We start from the raw sequence: 16,586 nt of genomic DNA on the forward strand, positions 1-16,586 counted from the left end.
TTTTTCAAGTCCCGTCATGCCTGTTTCGACCCGAATGTGCAATTTGTGTAAAAGTCGTCGTTGCGGGCAGCAAACAAAACACAGTAAATCGTGACGTAATAAACAGGACTCCTGATGCAGAGTAGCATAAACGAGTCCTGTGTATTATGTCACGATTTACTGTGTTTGTTTGCTGCCCGCAATGACGACTTCTACACAAATTGCACGTTCAGGTCGAAACAGGACCTGAAAAACAGCTCTCAAAAGTACCCTTTGTACTCATTTCATGACAGAAACAATAGTCGTTTTTATTTCATCACACCTTAGGCTACATATACCCAAAAAATGACGGAAATGTCTTCGAGCATTCCACAACCTCTTTAAAACAATTCACTCTTTTCACGCTTCGCCATAGGCATGCAGAGCCTCTATCTCGCAAATTTACACAATACAAATAGCCGGCTTAGTGATCTGAACCCCGACACGGGAATCACTGAACCAGCTTTATCTATTGTGTAAAGTTGCCAGATCGAGGCTCTGCATGCCTATGGCGGAAGCGTAAAAAGAGCGAATAATGTTTGTTGCACTTCAATCGGACATTCTGTTGACAAGTTATGGCTGTTTAAAGTTTGCATTTATCGACATGTCAAAAAGGAAAAATGCTGAGAAAAAAAAAGGTCATTCAATTTTTGAGTTTTGTATTCGTGATAATGAAAGATGCCAATTGTTTTTTTCCCTTAAAAACACTTTTATTCCACATATTTTATACCATATCTTTAACATATGTGTAGTGGACACATATCAAAGTTTACAAATATGAATGAATCTGAAAATCGCAATAAAAATCACCCCCCATTCAGTTTTTTGCATTTTTCTCCACTACGGCCTGTACCCAGTTCTCTCTCATTTTGCAAGAACGTATCACACACTGTGTGTGAACCAGTACGCGCACGCGGTGTGTCCCTCACATTGGGTCTCTGGAAAGTGGTTGCAAAGCGCCCTCTACTGTCCATGAACGGAGTCCACAGTCGACAAGCGAGGATTTAAAGGGAATGTACATCATTTGCTTTTGCTGTAATTTTCACAAATGGATGGAATTGGGGGGTTGGAAATATAAAGCAAATTTAGTTACACTGACTTTTTTGAGGTTTTGGGTTCGAAAATGCTATAACAACCAAGAAAAACAATCATTTTCCTGTAGTCTGGTTCCCTGACTCCATTGAAGAAGAAACAGCAGTTTACATACATTGGGGAATTGTAAGGTCAGGGAACCAGTCTAGCTGGCTTGTACCCGTTCATAGTGTGTGTAATCGATTGCAAACAAGTGCGATGGTCAATTGGGGCCAGTATTTGAAAAAAAAAGCCAGTTTTTTCCAACGCTGATCGGCCGATCGGCGTTGGAAATTGGTACAAAAATAGCACTTTTCTTGAAAATGACAGTATACCAGGTGTCATGATTTTACAGGATGCTTTACACTGTCATTCACTAACAGTCCAGCAAGGTATTTCAAAATGATTTGGTAGTTTTATTTTTTGATGTTTGCAAATGTTGTATTTTCCCTTTAAAGGTAGAGTATATCATTTGTCATTGTGCATTTTTTTCGTTTGAAGCAACATGAGTGCTCAAAATCTTAAGAAGGGTGCTTAACAACTAACCTGGTGAAGTTTTAGCTTGGTAAATATTCCGAGAAAACAATATTCTAGGATTTCGATTTCAATTGAAAAGTTGCCGAGTCATGTTTTGAATTGTGCCTGAAATCAGCGCCCAGGACATGTTCTCATTCAGCCGATTGCAGCTACGCGATGTCACGCACTGAACCGACGAATCACAGCAGCCGAGTGCACCTGTGCGTCGTGTCAACGCTTACGTGCACCCATTCACAGCTTCGCCGAATTAAAAATGAATAAACAGAGATTTCCCAAAATGCATCTTTAGACGCATCTTTGGAAACGACCTTCTTTTATTGTTTTCTTCAAAATGACACTATGGCAGCATGCTTGAAAGAATAATTTCAAAGGGAGTTTAGTGCCATTACCATCTTTAAACCAAGTATGCTTTTCAACGATAATTTCGTCAGTTACTTTTTAGATAGTTGCAAATGATATAGTCTACCTTTAAGCACGGTAGGTCAAACTAAGGTTAACCATAGCTGGCGCTTGAACTTGCTCTAAGATCTTGGTGCTCTTGGGCTTGAGCTGTCCATGAAAAATGGAATGATGCTAGTCCACCATCTGGTTACCCTCAGAAATGGCATCCAGACAAAACGATTATATATTGGTTGAGGTATGAACTTCCAGAAAATTCTCTGTTTCTTTGTATTTATCGAGAGTCTCCATATAAAACAAAAGAAGTCCCTTAAACACGCGCTTCAGTAGCTGCCGTAAAAAGTTCTCCGGCCCACAGTTGCCGCCGACGCATCAGTGCGCCATGACGGGATTGGTGGACACGTTGTGGTGGAAGGAGGCTGGCAGGTGAGGGCGCTCTTCAAGCTTGTCGTAATCCAGGTGGAACTCCTTGGCCACTTTGCACCAGCGCTGGTGGTCGAAGTAGTAGTACAGGCCTCGCTCGTACAGGCTGGTCTTGACCTGGGGCTCCATCATGGGACCTCGCGTGATCCAGACCCTCTCTTCCTTGTGGTACCGCCAGTCTCGGTTGTACCTACCAAGAAATAATCGCGAGGTAATATGAGTGATTCACAATATGGGTTTTGCTAACACGCACTAGAGCTCCAGTGTATGAGATGCACTGTGTTGGGCTGAGTTGGGTTGGGTTGAGTTTGTTTCTGCATTCAATAGGGGATGTTGAACAATAGAGGACAATAGGGTCCACAATTCCCGAAGGTCCACAATTGAAGATTGTGTACAAAACATATGGGAGGTCTTCCTAAAAAGTAAGAGTACAAACAAAAGAGGGACAATAGGGGTCCACGATTGAAGGTTAATATACACTTGCATGGGTGGAGCAGGGTTGGGTTGGGTTGGGTTGGGTTGGGTGGGTTGGGTTGGGCTGGGCTGAGTTGGGTTGGGTGGGTTGGGTTGGGTTGGGTTTGGTTGGGTTGGGGTGGGTTGGGTGGGTTGGGTTGGGTTGGGTTGGGTTTGGTTGGGTTGGGGTGGGTTGGGTGGGTTGGGTTGGGTTGGGCTGGGTTGGGTTGGGTTGGGTTGGGTTGGGTTGGCTGGGTTGGGGTTGGTAGGTTACACTCTGTCATGTTGGGCTACAATGCATTGGGTTGGGTCTGGATAGGTTGGGTTGGGTTGGGCTCGGGTGGGTGGGGTTGGTTTGATATGGGTTGAGTCGCGTTGGGTTGGTTGGGTTGGGATCGGTTTGGTTGGGTTGGTTTGATCTGGGTTGCGTTGGGTTGGGTTGGGTTGGGTTGGGTTGGGTTGGGATGGGTTAGTCTAGGTTTGGTGGGGTTGGGCTTGGTTGGGTTAGGCTGGGTTTGGCTGCGTTTAATCAAAATTTTGGGCGAACATTTTGCTTGGATTGATCAGTCAACTCACAATTCTGCAGCTGCTGCCAGTTGTAACACATCCCCACCGTGAGTGTAGTAGAGATAGAACAAGAGATCCTCACCGTATCTACTCAACTTGATGGGAGCCAACTGTAGATAGCAAACCAAACAGTTCCAAATTTAGGTACCAAAAAAGAAAGACAGAAGAATCTCAGTACAACGAAAATAAAAGTGTGAAATCAACAACAGAAAGGCATCCATCGTTTTGTCGGCTCTCAGATACAGACCAATCCACGCAAGCTTCAATTGCGAAAGTGTTGTGCTAGCTATTGTCACGGGGCAGTTGCTTTGTACAATAGCTTGCACAATGGTTTCTCCATTGAAGGGGGCCATCGCGAGTGCGCACATGCCTGGATTCGTCTATACTCAAAGGCATGCACCCTCCAAATCACTTAAAATGTTGTAGTCTTTGTTGACTCAGGTTTCCATCCTTCAATGTATTCTGTCTAGAAAGTATTGGCAAATCTGAGTTGACTAAAAAAAATCCACTCATGAAGCAAAGGTTCAAGGCTTAAAGGGAATGTAAAATATTGGCTTTAGCTGTAATTTTCAGAAATAAATGGATTTGGGGGATTAGTATGTTGTAGCAAATATTGTTAAACTGACTTGTTTCACGTTTTGGGCTTGTAGATGCTGGAAAAACCAAGGAAACAAATTATGTTCTTGTAGTCTGGTTCCCTGACCTCACTTAAGATGAATTGGGGCAATTTATAGACTTTGAGGAATTGCACGGGCAGAATATCAATTTAGCTGGTTTGTACCCGTTCACAGGTGTGTAATCAATAGCAAAGAAAATGTGGAATAACTAAATATAAGAAATATGTAGTAGTTTTTGAAAATAGGCAGTTTTCTCCAACGCTGGTCAGCTGACCAGCGTTGGAAAAATACAATTTTTCTTGAAAATGTCAGCACACCAGGAGCCACAATTTTACAGCATGCTTTAGACTGTCACTCCCTAACGATCCAGTAAGGTATTTTGCGATAGTTGGATCTTTTCGTTTTTTGATGTTTGCAAATGTTGTATCTTCCCTTTAAGAAAGCAGAGAGATTTCTGTACCTTGTCTCTGATGTGCATGTTGGTGATGTACTCTTGGGGAACATGGAAGTCAATGTCTTGGGGCCTGCTGGGGGACTCCGCCCACGGTGACTGGAACGTACCGTACAAATTCCTGATCAGAAGGGAAAAAGATGAATCACATTATCTGTACGTTCTGTTTGTCTTATCATTATTGTTTTCAATTATATTTTCACCACTATTCCTCCAGGTTAACTTTATGTGCACAGCCTTAAGATTAATTCTTTTTACTGATGATGTCATCCTGCTACAAACTGCAAAAATAAACATGTCACATGGCAATCTGAAGAAAAATTATGGGACAACCCCTCCTGCTGTCGGACAGTCACAGACAGTAAAAAAAATCATCCTCTTCCCCTGCCATGCCTTTATACACAGGCTAGTCACTAACAGTCAGATCACATTTCTAATAAGCAGTGTGACTAGTCAAATTCCATCAACAGACACAAACTAGTAACTGTATACAGCTGGCTTATCAATCTCCTACAGTCAAAGCAAAGCTTGTATCAAGCTTGTATATAAACAGTCACAGCCAGTCAATCCTGCTTTAAAGCTATAGTCCATCATTTGCAGCCATCCGAAAAAGTAACTGGCGTAATTATTGTTGAAAAACATACTTGGTTGAAAGATAGTAAGTGGACTAAACTCCCTCTGAAATTAATCTTTCTGGCAAGCTATCATCTTGAAGTAATCAACGAAAGAAGGCCTTTCCAACGGTGCGTCTTAAGACGCACCGTAGGAAAATTTAAATTAGTAGTTCGTTTTTGTTATTCGGCGCAGCGCGCGCAAGCATTAGCATTAGCGCGCGGTTGCTATAATTCGTCGGATCAGTGCGCGACATCGCGTATAGCTGCAATTCAAAACAATTCAAAACATGATTCAGCAACTTTTGATTTGAAATTGAGATCCTACAATGCTGTTTTGCTCGTAATATACAGCTGAAGCTGAGCTGAAACTTCATCAGGTTACTTGTTCAGTATCCTTCATTAGATTTTGAACACTTTTGTTGCTTCAAACGAACAAAATGCACAAATTACAAATGATGGACTATATCTTTAAGTAGGAATGGAGTACTATCTGTTCAAAACAGTCACTTGAAGGATTTTGACTGCTGGGCTGGCTTTGTTGAATTGGCCCGCCAGAGAGGGAGGGTTTTACGACTGACTTACTCTGGCGAGTTGAGATTGAGCCCCAGGGTAGTCAGGTCGCTGCCTAGCGCCAGCTGGACTAAGTTCGGGTCCGTCTCGGCCGTCCGGATGAATGTCAACAATCCCACAATGCCGAAGGGATCCGTCACGATACCCGGTGGGATATGCGTGATCTTACCTGAAAAAAACAAAAACAATCATGTCGGAATTACGTTTAGGATGGGATTCATAGACGTAGCCGTAGCTCTGGAAGTCCGCTTCGGACGCAGCCGTAACTTTTCTGCAACCCTTTTAGACTGGTTCCCTCCCTGCTCTCTTATTGACTTACCATCCGGATGGATCTGGATGCCGCGCTTCTGCTGATTGTCGTTGTTGCTGTTGTTGTTGGCCACCTTGTCCCCAGGGTACCTCGGGCTCTCCTTAATCACACCGGTACTGTTTTGTTCTGAGAAACAAAACAAAAATGAGTGGTCAGAGAGGTGGAGGGGAAAGAGCTTGAACAAAAAAACGGAGAAAACACATTTGCTGGGAATCACCTAGTCTGAACGCAGACTCAAAATGGTCAGCCATGGCGGGCCATTCAAAGTCTGATTCCGGCCAACGCATGGATTGTCAGAATGAACTATGAAGTAGGGGTCAACCTAAATTAAATATCTACATGTGTACCAAAAGAGTGATGCGTTAGTAGTAGGAGTAGGCCAATCAAATTATGGGCCTTATTCACGAGTGTGCCATATTAAATTGAATGTTAGGTCAAATCTTACTTTTTGGAACTTGCGAATTGACAGCAAGTTAATGTATAATAAATTCCAGTTTGCTTCAATAAATAATTTAAAATTTGTAAAGAAACATTCCCTAAGTTTAAAGCCATATTTAAATAAAAAAAATGACAGTAAACTAAAGTTGCATTGTGCCTGCATAAATAGTCTGGCGCCATACCAATCAACAGTTAACAATTAATGAAATATATTCAGGAAACTTGACAAAAATGGCCAATTCGTGAATAAGGCCCATGGTGGAGCGGGACAGCCAAGACGTACATCAACCAATAATATGAAAATTCCATCTACACAAATCTCTACACTATATACTGTACGTATGGACTTATCAATCCAGAGATCAGTGACTGTGTGCAGCAGCCATATTAGGAGGGGCCAAATAGTGACTCTGGCCGGCTTCACAGCTTTGTGCACAGCAGTGGGCCTGTGCACTGTTCAATCAGTACATTGGCATACCTGATGAGTTTTTGCTGATGATGTTTGTGCCTGGGAGTGCTGGGAAGTCTTCGCTCTGCATCGTGAACTCCGGCACCGGATCCGCCTGTTTGTTGACCATGCCCACTGCAACAAGGGGTAAGAAATGAAAGATCCACAGAAAATTATCGGTAAGGGGTTTCGGGGATGCTAAAGTAGGGTCTGTGATATATGTTTGTATTCGTCTTAAAGCACCCCTTAACCCCTTCATTACGATTTTGTTTATGGACTTGGCTCTCCCCAGGACCAAATTGTTAGCTCAGTCATGCGGAAATCATTAGAATGTGAAAACTTTTTTTCAACCCAGATTTCACTGCCAAGGAGTGATTAAACTCATGGGTGTTGTGTGTAACGTTTGTTCCTTGAAATTAACCTTACTCTTTTATTTGATGTAAAAATGAAGTCCATATGTGCAAATAAGAAAGTTATGCCTTTTTGTTCATGTGGTTCTATTTACCAAACTGCAAACCATTTCGCCACATGACCAAATGGCACTCCATACCTCAAGTTGTGCGTGGATACTTCTGAAGCACTTTTCTCAATTTTTTTTGTAATGGTAACACTATGAATAAACTACACCATTAGAACGATTCGAAAACACTCTTTCAGCTGGTATACTTATGGTTGATGTATGGGCGGCCAAAAATATCAACATGATGCCTTTCTGAAAAGTAGTAAATATATCTGTGTTGCGGGTGTTCTGTATGTGGTTTCCTGGTCGACTAAAGTCGCCCATGGGAATCAGCAGGGGGGTACTTCTTGTTGGCAAAAGTCGCCCATGGTAAGGAAAGGGTAAAAGGGACCATGTAATCAGGCATGCAACTGGGAAGACACAAAAAAGAGGAAATTCAAATCTTTCCAAGACTTTGTACAGTGTTTTTCTATTTTCAATGGCACACATGAGAAGTAAAAAAAGAGGAAATTAGCTGATCCGAGGAAAAGTTGCATGCCCGTGTAATGTAAATTTTTTTTTTTATGCAATCCTTGAAACTGCATCTTTGGTCCCCATTTAACATGATTTTCAATTTTTGTTTTGCCATTTTTTGGGGAATTTTGGTGCCTTTTTTGTTTTTTATGCCAATGCGAATTTCCATAAGAAGGAATAATATTGATATGAAAGTGCAAGTTATTTGTGGCTTACCATACGCTGGCCTGCCTGCCATGGGGTTTGGCGGGAACAGACTCAAGCTGTTGTTGTCGTGCTGCTGCTGCTGCGGGGGAGGCTGTTGCCGCCCTCTGTTGGCCAAGACAGGAAAGTCAGACATGTCCAATGATGGTGAGCTCTCGTTAACTGAAAAGACAAAGAGAACGACAGTGGAGTAATACATTGGTTGCTTGGTTTGCTGCCTAGTGGGTCCACGTTATATGCAACTGAGTGTATAAGATCGCATGAAGAAAGGTCAACCTCAATAAACCCTGTACCCAATTGTGTCTCTGCAGAGCGCATGGGCAAAGACACCCGTTCAATATTCCAACTGCACACACTGCATTTTAAGATTTAAAGGTAATATACAACATTTGCAAACATCTAAAAACAAGACTACCAAATTATTATGAAATACCTTACTTGACTGTAAGTGAACAATAATCTCAAGTATCCTGTGAAATCATGGCACCTGCTGTGCTATCATTTTTGAGAAAAATTTTGTATCAATTTCAAATGATGGTCAGCCGACCAAAGTTCACATATTTCTAAAGTTAATCTTACTGTCTGTCAACAGAGCAACACAGCTACCTGAATTGAAAGATGCGGCAAGTGACTGGGGCGTGAAGTTTCCGAGTAACGTGTTTTGGGGTCCACCGTAACTCTGTTGTCTTGTCATGCCGAACGCTCCAATTGCACTTTGCGTTGACCTAATGACATCAATCCAAACCAAAATAAAAAAATAAAATGTGTAAACTGCTTTGTTTTTAGTTTATTCAAGGAGCAGTTTACAAGTTGAGTCTACTACTAAAAGTGAGGGCTAAAACCACCAAAATTTTGTCACCACTTCCCAACATTTCCTCCCAAAAATGAACTTTTTCAAAAATCAAATGCAGTTTTAAAATTGGTGGGCAAATTTTGGTATTTTCCCAGAATTTCATCTGTAAAGGCACCACAACAATAGACTTTATTCACAAATCGGCCATATTTAATTAAAAGTGAGGCAAACTCTTCATTAATAGAACTTGCAGCTAGAAATGAAAGCAGTGAAAATATAAGTTCATTACAAATTAATGCCAGTCTGCTCTAATACATAATTAAAAATTTAACATACCCCAAAGTTTTAAGCCACGTTAAAAAAAAATTGAAAGAGATGCTTTGAACGCAATCCAATGAAAAAATAGTCGGGCACCATCCCATTTAACACTTTACAATTTATAAAATAGATTCAGGGAACACAATCAAACATGGCTTTCTCTTGAATAAGGTCTACAACATCATATTTAGCAAATTAACAATATTTCTCAAAAAAAAATGTTGAACAATCCTCTTGGTAATGTACAGTAAGTATGTCTTAAAGAAAATGGTTTTCAGCAGAACAAGAGTCGTATATTCAACATTACAGTCTGTACGTTCCAACTCGTTGGGAGAACGTCAAAACTCTAGAGATGTAGGATGTGAGAAGGATTCAGTGCGGAAAATGTTGGGAGATGTTTAGAAAAGTTGTATTTTAACCCATTACGTATTTAACCCATTGATGTTATGTTTAACTCATTTTTATAGTACAATTTCCTTTTTAACCGTAACTCCCTCAAAATCCCTTTGGTGGGATTTTGGTAGGCAAGCCATGTGTACCAAGTCCTTCAAAATCCCCCTATAGCAGTGGTGGTCGCAGTGGTGGTCTTAGTGGTGGATTTTGGCGGATTTGGTCAAGAGGAATCATTTTGTGAAGCATAGTCAGTGATGGATTTTGGCAGACTTGGTACTGTTTTTAGTCAAACTCAGTAGGGAGTTGGGGTTAATGTGCTTTTACAACAGACATGCAAATTGTCCATTTTATCTTAAAATGGATAATAAAGAATTGAATTGAATTAAATTGAATTGAATAAGTCCCTGTAACATCAAAACCGCTATGTCTGTTACTCCCTGTAGCGCCCAAACAGCCCCAAGCACTCTATGGTTTTATTGATTCACCAGAGAATAAATACAGTGTAATACAATGTAACACAATGTAGTACAGGTGCTAATAGGTTAAAGAGTATTTGAGAATCTTAATACTGACCCTCCCAGCATCCTCTGCTGTTGTTGTTTCTGCTGCATGGCCAGTAGACTGGGCGATGTCCTGCTGTTTGGGCTGGGCATACCTGAGCCTAACGTCCCCACCCTGCTCTGGGCACTCATGGACGGCTGGTTGGTACTGGTCTGGACCTGGCTGACCCGCGGACCCACGGGAAGCATGCCCCTGGGGGGTGGGGGAATCAAACAGTCAGGGACATTAAAAATGAGACCAAGACAAGTTTGGCATTTCAACTGCATACATGTATGCACACATTGAGATTTCAGATTTTGGATTGACACTTGATATTTGAATTGTTAATTACAAAATACCAAGGCAACAGCGACAGGAATGTCACATTTTGGACCTTAATATATAGAATGACCCATTCATGCTCTTTCTACTGTATTTTAACATGTCTAAAAAATGAAGTAGTAAAAAAATGCCCTAAACCCTAACCATCCTCAATCCTTCAAAATCCTCCTTGCGGTTTTGAAGGATTTTGGAGGATCGAGGATGAACGGAATTTACAATTTTGGAGGATTTTGGAGGATTGAGGCTTCATGCATTTTGAGAGGCAAGGCTGTTGGAGGATTTTGAAGGATTAAGGCAATGGGTATCCTTCATTTGAACATAAGCACAAAACTTTGGAGGATTTTGGAGGATTGAGGATGGTTTCTAGCAAAAAGGGTCTAGGGGTTAGGGTTAATACCTAGGTCGTTTCTTAGGATCCTGTTACTAACAAACACAAAATTTTTCTTCTCATCAGTACCTGCTGGGTGAGGGAGGCGTCGGCGTGATCTGGCCCCCTATGCTGCCGTGGTGGCCTGACATGCTGCGACTTGGGAACGGCAACTGCTGCTGCTGGGGTTGTTGCTGGGGGTTGGGCATCCCCCGCGGAGGGCCCGAAGGCTGCTGCTGCTGCTGCAGACCGTAACCTGAGGGTGGTTCCAACAAAAATTGCTCAATGACAATTGGGCTGTTTCTGTTCATGGCTAGGGATAATTACTGCAGCAACATTAACCCTAACCACCCCAACTCCATCAAAATCCATCCCCCCATTTCGGTGGGTATTGGGGGACTTGGTCCAGAAGACCTGGCGTGACTAAATATTGATGGAGTATGATGGACTTGGGGCTAATGGCCTGAAGCATTGCTAGGGGTATCCGATTGAATTTGCCTAGCTTCCTGTACTGCTATTGTGATAAAAGCCATGTGTAGCAAGTCCATGAATGTCAACCAGTGCGTCAGTGGTGGATTCCATTATGTCATGTACAGTTTTGTATTGGAAGCACAGTGATTGATGGATTTTGATGGACTTGGTCCAGTTCCTAGTAAAAGACGCTAGGGAGTTAGAGTTAATGTCAGAAATAGCCATTACAAAACAGCCGTAGCCTTTAGAGCTGATTTGGACATGACTTAGCCCTGCTGGCATTAACAGCAAATTGTAGACTAATTCGGTGACAGCCATTTTCTGAGGTGGTACCGCGGTGGCACCAGGCTTGCGCAAGTCGCGCTCAGGTAGTACACACGCACTCCGGGCTCCTTCGACCGATGGTGTTACCAAAATGCAAGCACCCTTCGTTTTTAAAAACGCGTGCTGTGTTTGGCACCACCTCAAAAATGGCTTCTAAGTTTGTTCGCCGGATTAACACTTGAGGTCAATCTAGGATCCCACAAGAATAATGTGGAGGTTTTTGAAACAGTGGCCTCGTCTCAGCTCGGCTTCAGGACATTCTCAGCTTTGGAACACTGCATCCATTCTAATATGAATGACATCTACGGGCTCCTTTCACGAAGACTAGGATGCTTTTTTACCACTTTTGAGAGCCCAGTAGTCGGACACAGCGTGCACACAGCAATACTGAAATTTGTATCCTTGTGAAGACATTTCTTTGTTCTCGTGTACTAAAGTTTTCGAGTTTGAAAATGAAGTTTCAAAATGCCCTTATTTTAACCAGAATTAATTTCCTTGGCTGAAATTTGGACTTAATATCCGTTCTCTAAAACTCTTCCATTTGCGACAGATCAACCCACCTTGGAAATTCCTAGTTTTTGAGTAAAATCCATGTATCTATTTCCTGAAAACCTTGTGGAGACGTATTCATCTATAGAAACTGCTCTGTGGAGATGTATACAATCTTTTGTTCCCTATTGTACGCACGTCTCCAGAGGGCACGGTGTATCAGATCACAGGTTCAGAATGTGCACGAAGTCATAGCGTCTCCGCACGAGTGTCTTTGCCCCATTCTCGACCATTGTGAACAACGTATTGGTGCTAAACATTTTAGCCACAAATTGATACAGGTTTGCTTTCTGATATTTAATGATTTATTTCTTCCTGCCCTTTCATATAGATCATCTTTGCCGTAGTGCAATAATTTTTGACACGCCAGTCGGACTACTTAAGGAACAGTTTGACTAGTCCACCGCAGTTTTGACTAGCATTTGGCTAGCGGGCTACCGCTAAAGTCAAACCCTGAAGTCAGTGTACCAGATGTTTTCCAACTTAAAATCTTAAAGGGTATAGGTCACTCACAAATGGCTTATCGACCTTTGGTTTTTGTGATGAGGGCAACTGCACAGAAGAAATGGCTTACCTTGGTTTCCATAAATGCCATACTGTGACAGCGACTGGGACTGCGACGTCAAAAGCTTTGAAAAAAAAATGACACAAAATATACAGAACATTCTTCACTCAACTGCAACATAATAATTCCAAATGGCACAAAAAATCTATGCTGCTGGTCTTTGTAGTAACCCTAACGTACCTGAATCCATCAAAATCCACACCCCTGTTTTGGGGGATTTCCGCGGAATCAAGATGCCTCCATATTGAAAAAGTTGGGAGATTTCGATGGATTCAGGACAGTAAGCCTAGCGGTACTGCAGGATTTTGATGGATTCAGGATACCTCCATATTGAGCAGTTGGGGGACTTTGAAGGATTCAGGATCTCAACAGATTTACTTCCGGCTAACTGGTGGATTCTGATGGACTCACTACCAACAAGATTTTATTGCATGGCAGAATTGATGGATTTTGGCGGATTCAGGATACTTTCTAGTCAAAATACCCAAGGGTTAGGGTTAATAAAATATTTGAAATTTAAAATTGGGAAGTCCTCTACCTTGACTTGACTGCAAATCAAAATCACTGTTTTTATACGAGTCAAATACGTTGGGTGCGTGGAACGTCGTAGTGCGAAAAATGGGTCAAAAGGTCCAATTCAGATTTTTAAGTGATCGATAGAGCTTGTCAATATGGAACCTGCCATTAGCCAACCAAAAAGGCACCAAAATACCCTTGAAAATGGCAAAACAATAATTGAAAACAAGCTTAAACAAAGATGCATTTTTAAGGACTGCATTTAAAAAAATAGATCGCATGGGCCTTTTAATTTATTATGCACTGTTTGATTTTGGCAGATTTGAGAAGCTTTCTCGCAAAAAAATACAAAAAGTGCCCAGGGAATTGGGTTATTATGCTTGCTTACATCATTCTCTGATCTGTGCGTGGGAAACATGGTGGACTGTGGGAAGTAGGCCGACTTGTCCCCCAAGTCGTTTTCCGTTCCATCCTTGTAAAAGTTCATCTTGCTTCTGATCTTGAAGTTCCCACCTAACAGACCAAATTCTGGAGGGGAGAAAAAGCAAAGTGCAAATAAACCAGTGAAAACTCTCTACTTCAAATAAAATTAATAATACAAAAATATTTTGATAAAACTTTTACAGCGCCGGTGTAGCGTGAATATCCGACTCCATGAAATATGGACTCATTGGTAGTATTGCGCATGCGTAAGTACGATAACATGCTATTTTTTAAGGATCATATATAGGAGAGTGACCTGTCACGTGCGAGGGATTAACTGTTAATAGGAAAAAGGAGTCTGATTTTCATAGGAGTCAGATTTTCATATGACACCGGTCTTTGCCAAGTAAGATGCTCATGGTGCATTCTACATCGATAAACAAACGATTACTGTAAAATCTACAGAACATAAATAAATCAAACTGACAAGTGAGGGGTGAGCAAATTTGTTTTAACCCCAACTCCCTAGGCCTTTTTGCTAGGATGTAGCCTCAATCCTGCAAAATCCTCCAATTGGCCTCATGGAAAAATAGCATATAGCCTCAATCCTGCAAATTCCTCCGTTGTTTCTTGAATATGGTCCATGGAGGGGTGACCACTGCCTGAATCCTGCAAAATCCTCTGGCTATGACTGTCAATAGGCTGAGGCAGAGGCAGTGACATCCTGGAGCAGTGCGGAGGATGTCAAGTATAATCAAGGACTAAATTTATGCACGGCTGAGCATAAACAACACAAGGTCCGGCCCAAGACCTTGACACAGTGCGTACTCCGAAATCAGCAACCCACTTTTGCCATGTAACCTCAATTCTGCAAATTCCTTCAATTTGCAAAAAGGATTTTGGAGGATTCAGGGCGGTTAGGGTTAAGACATGATTTAAATGATTGTAAACACAACGGGACACTAGGTACAGCTCAATTAGTCTGAAAATTTTGGACTCACAATCCTGTGTATGAGGGTCACAAAACTAGTTACGATAGTAAAAACATGCAACACAAGAAATTGGACTGGCACATGAAACAACCAGTCTACAGCCCTTTTAGCCGTAACTCCCTAGGCATTTTTGCTAGGATGCAACTGCAATCCTGCGAAATCCTCCAACCGTCTCCATGTAAAAGTTGCACACAGCCTCAATCCTGCAAAATGCTCTGTTATTTCTTGAATGTGGTCTTTGGAGGGGTGACCACTGCCTCAATCATGCAAAATCCTCCAACAATCACTGTCAATACATGTAGATTGAGGCAGAGCCAGTGACATTCTGGAGAAGTACGGAGGATTTCAAGTATTCCATCTACATTGTAGGCCCAAATTTATGCACAGCTGAGCATAGACAACACAAGGTCCGGCCAATATAGTGCATGTTCCGTAATCTGTCACACATTTTTTTTCCATATAGCCTCAATCCTGCAAAATCCTCCGTTTTGCAAAGAAGATTTTGGAGGATTGAGCCATCAACACCAGTGCATAAATGGCCAATTTTGAAACAATGAGAGCTAGTCCTATTGAACAATGCCACAGTTGTATCCTGCTACAGTTGGCGACCATGGACTCTGTGGCAGTTTGGCCTTGGGATTTTTGACCAGATGGATCTTGCTACACTCAGCAGGCTTGCCATTTTGACAAGTGTTTCATGTTGCTGCGTTCAGCAGGGTTTCTACTTTCTAGCCAAGTACCCAGAAGGGTCAGAGTTCAAACAGAAAAGGAAATATTCAAAACAGAAAGTGAAATTGAAGGGTTTGCTTTCAGAGCTAAATCCCACAGCAGAACGATTCTATTCATGAACCTGTACACTCCAAACAAAACCCCCTTCGCGGGTAACCATTACTTACCGCCAAGGGACAAATCTGGTGGGTTTTTGGATTCTTGCGACATTCCAGACCTAGGAAAAACCAAAAGTTTTGAGGCAGCTTTTGAATGACGGGTCGAAACAAATTTGAAGGCTAGGTCTACTTTTGGTGCAGTGAAATTGTAAATCTTATAATCAGGTGATCACTTGTCTTGACACCCTGTGTATAAATCTTATGAACTATGAGACTGGTCTGGAAAATTCGAAGTGTTTTCTCAATAAATGCTTCAATATTTTCCCTGCTAATTTTCACTTTTTAGGACATGTTACCGCTTTATGATGGCTGTAAGTCATTGCAGGGAAAAACTAGTGGCGTATATGGAATTCTTTCCAAATAAAGAACAAACGAAGAATGGGCACACAAAATAATATATTTTATAAAATATAGGGCCTAGGCCTAAATAAATAAAAATTAAAGAATTGTCAAAAAATTAAAAACATTTCGTATGAAAAGTACACTTATTTACAACACACCATAAAAATTGTTGATTATAAACTGTAGCCATCGCCAAATGACATGTATACAACTTTGAGTTCGAGTTTGACAGCGAGCAACTTTGGCTGGGGCGACTTTTTCAAGGCAAATTACGCCAAAGCATACGTGGGGCGACTTGGTAAATGACCGATTTGAGCATGTCGAGTCGGATTTGAATGCGACCGTAACTCACTCGCTGCAGAAAAACAGCGTGACTCTTCACTCACGATTCGTAAACATCAACCACGGTCTTCCCTCAGAAAGAAAACACAACAAGCATTTCATCTGAGAAATTTGGGTGCTTAACCCTGTCTTTCAAAAGAGTTACGTGCACTCGAATCGTTCTTGACAAGGTACTTACCCCTTTTTGCTCTTGCACAAAAACAAATTGAAATCAAAATGGCCGTCGCAAGATTGACCTCATCTGACCTCAAAGGGGCTCGCTCAAAGTTTTAAAATAGATTTCTCTGTGAAGGAAATATTTTGAATTTTAAAAACTAGGTCTAACGTCA

General features: G+C 41.7%; 1 protein-coding gene across 2 annotated transcripts; it reads right to left on the reverse strand.

Moving 5' to 3' along the window:
* Window positions 1-1,987: 1,987 nt before the first annotated feature.
* Window positions 1,988-16,518, reverse strand: LOC119745901 (CCR4-NOT transcription complex subunit 2-like). 2 transcript variants are annotated; one of them, XM_038222580.1, is made up of 14 exons: window positions 16,436-16,518; window positions 15,583-15,632; window positions 13,660-13,799; window positions 12,765-12,819; window positions 10,937-11,102; window positions 10,171-10,350; window positions 8,700-8,818; window positions 8,106-8,255; window positions 6,947-7,051; window positions 6,040-6,156; window positions 5,733-5,889; window positions 4,546-4,657; window positions 3,478-3,578; window positions 1,988-2,638 (listed from the first exon to the last, which is right to left on the reverse strand). In XM_038222580.1, exons 2-14 carry the CDS (start codon window positions 15,623-15,625, stop codon window positions 2,398-2,400), a joined length of 1,686 nt encoding a protein of 561 aa, XP_038078508.1. In that variant the 5' UTR covers window positions 15,626-15,632; window positions 16,436-16,518; the 3' UTR covers window positions 1,988-2,397. The 2 variants fall into 2 exon arrangements, with proteins under 2 accessions (XP_038078508.1, XP_038078509.1); XM_038222581.1 differs by lacking the exon at window positions 16,436-16,518 and adding an exon at window positions 16,268-16,286.
* Between the last annotated feature and the right edge of the window lie 68 nt (window positions 16,519-16,586).

Source organism: Patiria miniata, unplaced genomic scaffold, assembly GCF_015706575.1.
Source record: "Patiria miniata isolate m_02_andy unplaced genomic scaffold, ASM1570657v1 HiC_scaffold_7, whole genome shotgun sequence".
NCBI classification, from domain to species: Eukaryota; Metazoa; Echinodermata; class Asteroidea; order Valvatida; family Asterinidae; genus Patiria; species Patiria miniata.

What these genes read in the sequence shown, in the direction of transcription:
- LOC119745901 (XM_038222580.1), bottom strand. Translation starts at nt 15,625, where the DNA reads ATGTCGCAAGAATCCAAAAACCCACCAGATTTGTCCCTTGGCG. An exon ending in CGCACAGATCAGAGAATGAT is followed by an intron (nt 12,820 to 13,659) that starts GTAAGCAAGCAT and finishes TTTTTTTCAAAG; the next exon opens with CTTTTGACGTCGCAGTCCCA. An exon ending in CTGGCAGCAGCTGCAGAATT is followed by an intron (nt 2,639 to 3,477) that starts GTGAGTTGACTG and finishes ATTTCTTGGTAG; the next exon opens with GTACAACCGAGACTGGCGGT.